The sequence below is a fragment of the Melanotaenia boesemani genome, chromosome 2, assembly GCF_017639745.1.
Source record: "Melanotaenia boesemani isolate fMelBoe1 chromosome 2, fMelBoe1.pri, whole genome shotgun sequence".
Taxonomy (NCBI): domain Eukaryota; kingdom Metazoa; phylum Chordata; class Actinopteri; order Atheriniformes; family Melanotaeniidae; genus Melanotaenia; species Melanotaenia boesemani.
In genome coordinates this window covers 35,176,602-35,188,513 of record NC_055683.1, presented here as the reverse complement: position 1 = coordinate 35,188,513, position 11,912 = coordinate 35,176,602, and the positions used below count along the sequence as shown (strand labels likewise).

At 37.3% G+C, this 11,912-nt stretch overlaps 1 protein-coding gene across 1 annotated transcript in view; it reads left to right on the top strand.

Moving 5' to 3' along the window:
• Window positions 1-5,037: 5,037 nt before the first annotated feature.
• gas7a (growth arrest-specific 7a) overlaps window positions 5,038-11,912 on the top strand; it is a 53,786-nt gene continuing 46,911 nt past the window's right edge. Inside the window, exon 1 of the mRNA XM_041998434.1 lies at window positions 5,038-5,085. Within this exon, the coding sequence (XP_041854368.1) occupies window positions 5,053-5,085 (33 nt within the window). The 5' untranslated portion in view covers window positions 5,038-5,052. The remainder of the gene's footprint in view (window positions 5,086-11,912) is intronic.

Here is an 11,912-nt window from a genome sequence, read left to right as displayed (position 1 = left end):
GACCACATCAAGCTCCACATACTGCACCCCAAATCATTTATTTAAGGACCATTGAGGACAGATTTTCTGACAATTTATGTTGTAGAGGGGAAAAAAATGTCAAAAATAAGAGGAAGAAAATTATATTTAAATGTTTTAATTATTAAATAATCAATAATAATCTGAAATTATAAATAAAATATTTTAATTTAAATTTAATTACCTTGCAAAACACCCCCCCAAATAATTAGAATGATAAATCCTATAACCTCATTAAGAAATTTCCTGCAAAATTTACATTCATATTCTGCATTTCGCAGCTTTCATTACATGCTTCTGCAGATCTGTACATTTTTTTAACAAGTTAACGTGAGTGAGAGCCTGTTTTTATCCACACTTCAACTTAAAAAAGCTCAGTCACCACAACAGCTATAAACAGAGCTGACACAAAGCTGCAGGTTATTTATAAGAACTGTTTGAGAAATAAGCTGAGCATTCCTCTAGATTAAACAGCATGTCCAGAGCAGACTAAGGTGATTACTGCCCGGACACAAATGGGCAGACAACCTTTAAAAGTGGATTTGAAGAGGATTGATTATATTCCTTTTAGAGGATTATTGCTGGCAGCTGCTTCGGAAATAAAGTCCATCAAAGCCTGAGTGGGATACAGTTGTTTTAACAATGAGACTGAGGCAGCGGTCCAAACCAAACAGTCCAGAGTGAGGAGAGGAAGGACACTCAGTGATCTTCAGCACTGACCAATCACAGCTCACAGAGAACAGCCCTGTCAGTTGTTGGTTTCAAGTGAAGCCTTTGTTGGTGGTTATCAAGTCCTGTAGCTTTAATGTCACATCAAGGTGAAGTAAGGGACAGGACTTGAGGCAAGGGCCTGGTTTTATTGTTCATGAACTCGGCCTGTTTCCCCTTCAAATTTTTTTTTTCACATCACATAACACCACAGGTCATAAACATCTTTTAAACTGGTTTAGATTTCTGGAGTTTTCTGTAAAAACTTGATCATGTGTGGACATTTTTATTCAGGAAAATCTTTAAGGTTACATGGAAGAGGGTCAAGTGAGTGAGCTGATCTGATAAATAAAACCAGAATTGACCTTGACTACTGCTTTGTTGTCATCTTATAAGCTATTAGAAGGGATGTGAGATGAGACAAGAGATGTCTTATCAGAACATTTAGCAAGTTTTATGAGCTGAAATCTTTACTTTGTAAGCTTGAATCAGGTTTAAATTTTCCAAAAGAGATTACAGCCGTTGTACTGCACAGAGATGTTTTTAGTCACTTTAATCAAATCCTTGAAGTTCTGAGAGCAGGCTGGGGCATCCTGGTACAGGTATTGATAATTACAGAAAAAAGTAACTTTGAATTAAATTTGGATGATAATGAAAACACATTGATCTATCACTCATTAACCTTTTAACATCTGCCCTAAAATTATAAGTCCAAGAATTTAGGGGTATTTCCTTCTTTGCTATTGATGATTGGTGAGATTGATGTGAACATGGTGACATCATCATAATTCTATTGGATCCCACAAATAAAAAACAGGAGGTCAATCATGTAAATTGGCCAGTCCAAGATGGAGTTACAAGAGACCTAGAGAAAGTATACTTCCATGTTTGTGAAAGCATTAGCATTATGCATGGATTCACTTTTGTTTGCAATGTTTTTGTCCACTTTTTAGTAACCTTTAGATAAAATGGCATCCCCAAAGAAATGCTACACTACAGAAGAAATGCTTTAGAGGATTTTAAAGACAGAAGGACAGAGCTGTGTGTCCCAGATTCCACACTGGATGACGAAGACCTCACTCAATGCAAAAATATGCTAAACTGTGCTGAATTTAAAAACCTTTAACAATCTCTTTACAAAAACCTCCATTAATTTGCTCTGTTTCACTTCAGCACCATAACTCTTTGCACAGATTATGTACATATGTTGATTTATGGGTTTCTTGAGTCTTTTGTCTACTACAGCAGCAGTACAAAGGGGTCGTATACTATAAAATGCAAATATGCATATGCATATATATATATGTATGGATGTACATATATATATATATATGGTAAATTACTGTGATAACTTGTAGTGCAACAGGGCTTTGAGCAAAGTTTTTTTATGACAATGTGATGCAGTAGTTTTCAGAAATTGTATCCAATATGATACATCAGGCATTAGAGAGTCAAATTAATAAATCAGGAGCAACATTATTTAATAAAATATCCTTAATTTCTGATGTGTTTCCCTTACTGCTAGCATGTACTAGTGTAGTCTAACAACGAGTCTTTAAGCTGAGGACATGAAAATATAGAGAATATAGAGATTTAAATGGACTGTGTTCTGTGAAACTGCCATAAAAGAAATGATTACTAGTTTTAAAATGCAGAAAGTGGGGCTGGAGTTAGAGATCTGACTTTTTCCACTGCACTCTGTGTTTTGACTCAACTTTACTACTTGACTTGGTTTTCTGCTTTGTTTACGCTGCTGTTGTAGCTCCTCTACAGTAGTGGGATAAACCAGCTGTCATAGTTATGTTGAGAAACTGTGGTGGCACAGAGACCAGACACACAATTTCCCTGTGTGTGTCTGTGTGTGCGTGTGTGTGTGGGAAGAGTGGTTTGTGTATTGAGTGAACTTGCAACAGAGCAGTTTGATGATATTTTGGGATTTATTAGGATTAGGATTTATTATTTATTTATCATTTATTACTTTATTAGGTCCACCAGTTAGGCTGCTTTTTAACAAAAGTATCTAATCAGCCAATCACATGGCAGCAACTCAGGGCATCTAGTCACGTAGAAATATCCAGTAAGCAGCAGCTGTCTGGATCAGAATGTCTTGTTGATGTCAGAGGTCAGAGGAGAATGGACAGACTGGTTGGTGATGATAGAAAGGAAACAGGAAATCAAAAAAGGCTCCAACCAAGTATGCAGAATAGCATCTCTGAACACACACATCCAACCTTACAATTCACACAGACTCACTAAAACCTGATACTAGCAGACTGAAAAGGTTGCCTGGTCTGATGAGTTTACATTTCAGCTCCACATTCAGATGGTATGCTCAGAATTTGGTGGAAATTAAATGAAAGCATGGATCCATCTTCAGGCTGATGATGGTGGTGGCAAAACGGGGTTCACCATTCATCATAATAACACCTCACTGAGATTAAGATGATAAGAAGATACCTGCTGTAATAAGTTACTGACAGGACAGTAGGAAAATAAAACACAAAGTACAGAAGCTGAGAGCAGGCACATTCCAGATTCAGACTTTATTGATCCCAAAGGGCAATTCATTTGCAGCTCACCCACATCCACACATTACCAATCAGTCAACAGAACAATGGTCTACGTCAGCACCTGTAATTCTTTGGGCTGGCTCTGAGTGTGTATTCACATAAAAATAATTGGATTTTTTATGACCATAAAATGAGCATTTCAATCCAAAGCTGGAGCACCTGCCTGTAACTGCTTGAAGTTCAAATTTAAAATGAAATGATATGCATGTTAGAAACAAGACACAAGAAAATAAGATAAGATAAGATAAGATAAGATAAGATAAGATAAGATAAGATAAGATAAGATAAGATAAGATATGTCAAAGTTAATGCGTGACACAAAGTCCTTTAAACAACGCTTTTTTTAATGCACGATTAATGTACACATGATCTATGCCTACATAGTTTCAGGAAGTGATGCAGAAATAAGGTTGTAGTTCTGAAGCAAAAATGGACACAAAATGGATCTTTTACATGGCCAGCTTGGCCTCTGAAAGATGTCTCTCTGGACAAGACTAAGGTAGTTTTCATCTACTGTGGATGTGTACTGAGTTACCACCGTAGTATGTTGCGTCTGAAATACCACCTGCTGTGCAGCATACAGCTGATTCAGAGAGCCCTCCTCCTCCTCTAAAGACAGACTCTGATAAAGCTTCAGGCTGAGACGTCCTGATAAATACAAGCAGCAACCTTTCAACAGCTGATCTGGATAAACTAAAGAAGGTGGAAACAGTGCCAGAGCCCTGCAGGATATTTACTCCTGTTTGTAGTATGTTAGTTTCCAAATTTATGGTGAGGCTGTCAGACATGGTATGACAAAGAGTGTGTGTGTGTGTGTGTGTGTGTGTGTGTGTGTGTGTGTGTGTGTGTGTGTGTGTGTGTGTGTGTGTATAACGTCATTCAACCTAAGGTGAGTAAATATAACAAGTAACCAAAGTGCCTTATTCCTGAACTGCAGGTACAAAACTGCTTACATAAGTATTAAAAACATCATACAAATCTTGTTATGGTACATTTAGAAACAGATAAAAAAAAAATCTACAATTAATATGGAATTTACTGCCAGTTAATTCAGGACATTCATATATTCATATTCTGAATGACTGAGAGCCCGAAAGACAAGACTTTATAATCCCACAATAGGAAAATTTATTGTGCATCAGCAAAAAAGGACGCTGCAAGGGAAACAGAGGCGATAAGATACACAGTAACAACACAAACATCAGCGATCTGTTTCTACTGACTAATCAGTGGTAAATTTGGGACTTAAGATCTCATGTTCTGTGACATGGTCATTTTTAAGTACCACCTTTAGCATTGGAAACTGTCTGCATTCACATCGGCTCCTGTCACAAACGACTTCATTCTGCAGACACAGACCTCATCTGTTTGTGCTGAGTATGAGCAGGCCGACATTCAATTTATGCAGAGTCAATTCGATTAACAGAACACAACAAGCTGGCAAGACAGGAAAGTCCTTGTTGTGTCCCAGTACATTAATGCTCTGCCTGACAATGTCTGCTTTTGTGTTTTTTTCTGGCGCAGGCTGACAACCGCTGGACTTTTCTACCAAACAAAGGCTCATAGAAAACGTCTTGCATTGATCAAAACTAAAGCACCACTCACTGTCAGACATTTTATTGCTACAAGTGAGAAAAAAATGCTCTTAGTCTGAAAGATATTCAGTTTCTCTCTGTTCCCAGCTCAGCTGTGACTCCAGGCTTTGGATCATTGTGGAAAGTAATGAAATTTTATAATCCTTTCTGTCTTCGTGTTCATGCTTCCAGTGGCTCCTCCGCATAACAGCATGGTAAGAACTTCATTTTAATTTCCTCATGTGTTATAAATAACTGATCAGATAAACTTTAAAATATTAATCAAAATAGTTCACGCAGAGAAGCACAATTTGTTGCTGGATATTACATTTCAGAAAATTCCAGGAAAGATAACCAAAGATTAAATGCATTATATGTATATATATATATAAGTAGTACCTTCATAACTTTTAATGTTAGTGGAAACATACTGTTCCAGTAATCAGAGTAACTTTTATATGCTACAGTGATATAATATAGGAGACGTAAAAGAATTACTGTAGTAACACAAATTTCAAATGAAAGAACTAAAATAGTGATAGAAATATACCTATTCCTTTCTTTTTTGACAGAAAGCTTTGCCTTTAATGATCTTGGAAAGAATTTTACCAAACAAAGATGTCCAAAATCAGCTATTTCAGTCACTTTTCAGGAACACAGAACAAGCCCATTGGTTCATTAGTAAAATGCACTTGCACTAATTAAAGAAGCATGACTAGTGATGAGCTTAAACAACATTTGACCCTAAGTGCAGCATCACAAAGCTGCAAACACTGGTTCTTGTTAGATAACATTTTTATCTAACATTTCTTCTCCTTTGCTCATAAAATGCTGCAGCTTCAGTTTCAGGAGGCCGGATGATCAGCTGCAGCCCCCTCTTTCTTGCAGGAGCAAAAGCCAACCTGCATCACTATATGAACATTTAGCCTCAGAGAGAATAAAGGGCTCATTCTTTTTTTCCATGCCCTAAACATCAACATCCTGTGTGGACTGGTTGTACATTCCTCTTGGAGGCTTCCTCTTGTTTCTTTTATAATTGCTGCTGTTTTGAACTCTCGGTTTCTGCCTCGGGGCACCAAAACCAACCATGTGAAAAATTGTGTTCTTGTCAGACACTTAAAATTGCACAAAGGCTCTTTTCCCAGTTGATAATTTATGGTTGCTTAAACAATCGAATTGGATGAGGAAATTAGAAAGAATTACAATGGTTTTTCCAATGTAGCTGCTGGTTACAGTCCATTTTTTAAAACTAGGATGATGAGGTAAACTCCTCATTTTTATTCAGTACTAGACTAGGTTGAAATTATGAGGTTGTTGAATCCTGATTTCTATTCACAGGAATGAATTCCTTCCTTCCCTGTAAGTCCTCATAAACCAGCTGAAGCTCTCAAGAGCAGCGAGACATCTAATGCAACATGTCTTGTTAGTTTCTTTCACTTCCGTTTGCAGAGCTAAAAAGAGCAAAGCACATAACCTGATGTCAGGATTGCACTGAGAGCAGCCCCCAGGAGGACTGTAGGGTTCGGTAAGGGGTATCCTAAAGATCTTTGTGTAAGAGTTTCTATGAAAAATCAGACATTGGCTCTGCGTTTCCTTGCTAGCCAGAGGATGTGTGAAATCATTGCTAAAAAGAGATTTATGATTAAAATCTCATGATAAGGTCTTATCCTTAAATGTTGGAACCTTTCAGCTTCAACAAAGGAATTTTCTGATTTGGTTCGCTTTTATGGTCATGCTTTTTTGTAAGAGCTTTCACTTTTTTGCCTTTCTTAGTCTTCTTTCATCCAATGAGAACTTTCAGACAAATGTAGGAGAAGTCTTTACATAACTTGCAGACTGTACAGGGCCATAGATGTGTATAAAAATAGCCAACAGCACTTTGTGACGTACAGTTACTTTTCCATTTAGTCCCCATATTCAGTAGCAGTGGAAAGCATATCCACAAGGTTTTTATTTTGCATTTCCCAATTGAGTGCATAATGACAGGTGACAGCTCTGACTTGATTGTTAGCAATATGTAGTGAGAGCTGATTTTCAACACTTGCTAGCTTAGCTAGCTCACCAACAGTGTTAGTTTCATCAATGTTGTGCTGATGGTGTTTTTTTGGATGGGACTGCAAACTCAAGCTCAGCAAGTTCTGTCAAACTTCAAAAACCTTCACCTTCCTCTCATGTGATAGGGAGCGTGGCTTTAGCTATCATCTACGGTAAACAACAAACTTAGTTTGTCAGGTGACAAAGCTAACCATGGACTGCTGATTTGTGGAAGGACTTCCTGTTTGATGCTTTGCTCTCAGATGACATAGTTTTGGTAGACTTGTAATATGCTGGCTTACCTGGCTTTCCAGCTTGAGATGTCTGCCTGAACTAGCTAGCATCACTTCATTTTTACTGTATTAGTGTTAAATAGTGCAGCATCACACACTTTGTACCAAGAATAATGAAGCTTCTCTTGTTATGTTTTTGTTTTTTTCTGGTGGTTGGCAAACAGCTTGATGTCACCTTGTTATGGTAGTAAAGTTTTACTTCCAGGTACTGGTTAAAACATGACAGACATATAAAGAAACAGTTGCATAAACATATGATTTCCTGTAAGTAATGACAACTAAAAAATTTTTAAATCATTATACATCCCCACCTCAAACCATGATGACTTGTTTCCAGATGCGTGTTTTTGGCTCACATTTCCTTCTGTCAAATTAACAATTCTTTTTGGATGGATCACCAAGAAAATGTCTAGGTGAAGTTTGATTACGGTTTTCGTGGTTACCTCGTAGAATAACAATTAGCTTCCACTCCTCCTCGGTCATGGAGACTCAGTGACAACTTTTCAAACCTCTCTTAAGTTTTTCTCAGCAAGGTTGAGCCTGAGGTTAATCATTTAACCCCACAGCTATGGAGCTGCTGCATTTGTAGATGTTTTTTTTTTTCTTTTTTACAAGTAGCAATATGAGATAACTTCAAGTAAACAAGGGTTACTATGACCACATCCTCTTTTACATTCCGAAGTCAAGTTGTCTAAACATAATATACATCAAGAGCCTCCAGATAATTATTACATTCATTGTCCAGAAGTCAATTAATTCATTTTCAAAAGCTGATTATTATAAAATTGATAAAACGCTTAATGAAAACACACCGACTATAGCACACAGTCCAAAGTAAACACCTCAAATATTAATATTTGTTGTGGCAGCATAGATAAATGACTGAAAGGCATCAACTAATGGCCTTGGCTCTAAAATCAACCACACTGTAGCTGCTGGCTGCAGACAGTCAGAGCAGCATCATTAGATATGTTTTGGCTCCCCGTAGGCAGTGAAGCAAAGCTGTAAACACAACACCAGAGTGTGAGCACTGGTTTGATGAAAATCTGAGTTTACACATGCAATACACTAAGGGGCTGAGTTATGACGAGGGCAAAACTGCTGCGCTATTTAACATTTGCTGCGCAGTTTTGCTCTGGTTATGTTTCTACGATTAGCGCCTGATCTATTAAGACTGCTCCTGTTATCATTTGCGGAGCAAACAGCAGTATTTAAATGAGGATTTAGCGGCGCTGTTTGCTCTGTCATGTAAGGTTCTGGAGAGCAAGGAAACCGCAAACGCAAAATTAACTTTTATCCGATAGAAGTTGAGACAAATAAAGGAGACAAATAAAAATATTGGGGAAGTCGAGGAAAAAAATCTAAATGTCACCAGAAATGCTGCAATATAGTTTCATATTCAAGTTCAATTTATTTATAAGGCACACTAACAACAACCTTTAGGAACCAAGGTATTGTACATATAAAAACATGCAAGGAACAAATAAGAAATAATAAAGGTTTAAAAGCTATAAAGAAATAATAATAATAATAATAATAATAATAAAAGACAGGCATGATAAAGTCTTTAAACTTATCCAGCAATTCTAATATTGCAACGCTGGATCGTCTCCACAATCCTCTTCTCTGGCATTCTAAATATATTAATATAATAGAAAAAAATGCATTATCTTAGTCGCCTTTCATGGTGTCTGTGCCTCCTCCTTAAAATTATTACTGCAGCCATTGCGCGTATACTGTTGTGCCAATTAGCACCTGCTTTTCAGAAACGCTATTTTTAGAGCAAACATAAACACCGCAAACTATTTGCGGGCTACATGAATCCCACTGCTGCGCAAACCAGATTTATTTGCATAGTCTCCTCCCACTAATGTGCACTTTCTGGCCGGAACGCCCATAATGCAGTAGCTTCAGAAACGCAAAGTGGAGAGCGGCGCAGTTTTGCCAGGATAACTGACGCAGTTCCATGTTTGCGGCTTTGATAGATAAGCTTGGGCCGATTTTAGCGGAGCAAAGCCGTCTGCACCTGTTTTAGTACACGCAAAGCGTTAATAGATCAGGGCCAAAGAGTACTAAATAGAGAACATAAATTGATGAGAAAGATTAGAATAAATTGAAAATGCATTTCCATTTTATTTTCTTGAAGGAGTTTCACACAGAACCTTTTGATGGTTTCTGCCTTTAGCTTGTATGTTTCTTATTTTTCAGTCAGACAACTATAATCCCATCACTCCTTGTGCTACATTTTTCCTAATCAGTTAAATATTTGAAAGAATACTTAACAATATTTTCTCTTCTGTTTTGGAACCATGATAAATAATATTCCCCCTGTTTAATTAAATGTAAATAGTAAATAATAAAGTATAACTATGTAGGAGAATAGTGAAAGCTGCTAATTAAAAGTTGCATATTTATTGTGACAAAAACAAAGCCTTTAAAGAATATGTTATTGTTGTAAATACACAATAGAATATTAAAAAGATGAACGCTGGTTGGAGGGGCCCTCTGTGAAATTTTGCCTTGGGTTCCAAGAGGCTCTAGAATCTCCCCTGCTTAAAAACCTGCAACCAGTTATCAAGAACCAGTTCCAAATGGACTTTGTTTATATTCAAAAACTTCAAGGACTTTCATCAAATTGGCATTTAACTCAGAGGGAATCTGCACTCTGGACTGGTTTGATGGCACAGTGCTCAGCACTATCCTAAGGCTTAAAAATCAAACTTTTTCTTCCGAGGTCCCATGTCATATTTCACCCGAGCTTTACCTAACATGTACACCATGGCACCCACTAGCAACAATATGCAAGCAGATATAAAAACACTAGCCATTTTGATCTTGCATTGTAACTGATTTAGCAAAAGAAACACAAAACACATAAATCTAAGTTATATTTCTTGAGGCAGGTGATGCAGAAAAGATGGTTGGGAGGTAAAAAGAGCTCATGACACCAACTTGGTGAAAATTAAAAAAGTTTATTACAAAAAGTGGCGTCTAAAACAAATCTGCAGAATCTGTGAGAACTCCAACGCCTATAGAAGAAATCCCACTGACAGTCTGTCTCAGCTCTCCTTATTTTGAAAAACACACAAAGATATCTCTAACCTCACATCTAAGCCTGTCATAAGCATTGAAGGGACATACACCACTGTCCATGTATGAAGCAGGAAATTCATATAATACTCACAGAGAACATACCAGTACAACTTAAGTTGGCAGCTACATCTAAATTGGGTCATAACGCCTATGTGATGCTAAGGTGCAGACACTACAAAGACTAGATTGGAGGAAGAGAGGAAAAGAAACAGAGAAAGGGATAGAGCATGAGATAAGGTAAAAGTCAAGATATGACAGATAGGATGCAAGATGGATGCTAAATGAGATGTTGTCACTAAGAAAATCTGCAAAAGTTCTGTGATGTATTATGAAGGCATTTTTATAATCTGACAAACTGATTAGTTTCTATCAGGCTTCATGGCTAAATAAATCTATCATCCACATGTCATGCTGTGAGAAGTATCAATCCAAGTACAGAACTCTGAGGAACTCCATGGCTTACTCTGGTGTGAGGAAGACTCATCATTTACATTAACAAACTGAAATCTATCAGATAAATATGACCTAAACCAGCGTGACGTATTTATCTTAATCCCAATAACATGTTCAAGCCTCTGTAACAGAATAATGGGATCAATGATGTCGAATGCAGCAATGACACTTTTGGGATTACATTTACAGCATGACACAGAAAATAAATAAATACAGTTTTCAAAAGCGTAAAGCCTACTGGACACAAATGGAAAATAAAACAAAGACAGCTTGCTCACAACACACAATAACTGTCATCCATTCACATTAGTAGTGCATTATCAGATTTCTTGATAATTCTACAACTTAGCTTTCTTAGCTTAAATGTTTAGTTTAACTGGGCACAGTTTTAATTTGATAACTGAAGAGAGTTCAGTCAAAGTTCTCTGTTTTTATTTTCAGCCTTGTGACTCCCGGGTACTCATCAGGAGCTGGACAGGATACACTGCTCTGAGCTAAATTAGCCTCTGTATTATATGCACTACTTACCGCTGTCTTAAGCTCTTATTTGTCCGGTTTTTCCTTTTTTTTTCTCATGCCAGACAGAAACTTCTCTTCTGATGTGTTTGCTTATGTAAGACACACCACTGCTTGTAGCAAGACCGAGAGGTGTCTTTACAACCTCCATGTTGTCATTGCAACGATTCAAACTTGGTCAGTCCTTGGGGGAGGGGGCGCCTTCTGGCTCGGGGTCCCAAGCATTTGCCTTTCTTGCCTGTTGCTCGTAAGATCTGCTCATAAGATCAGCAAACGTAACACATTCTTGTTGTGTTTGCTTACAAGGGAGCCACTTTTAGCCACTGAAATCACTTTGTTTAGTTTAAGAAAAGATCTAATTCAGTTTAACAATAAGCTGCTTCAAGAACAATTAGTTAGATCTCTGAGAAGATAACAGGATGACAGAAGTAATGATCCATTTTTTATAGCAAGTGACACATCTGTTTCCTGTTTAATGTGTTGAGCATAAATCAAGGTGGAGATAATAAAGCAGCCATTTCTCTGAAATTAATTACCTCATGATATTAGTCATAAGAGGGTACCAGCAGCAAGACTGAAAATAAAAGGTTCTGATAAAGGTTTAGTTTAACTGGGACATCCATCCACCCCCGAACAACTCCCAGTTCTGACTA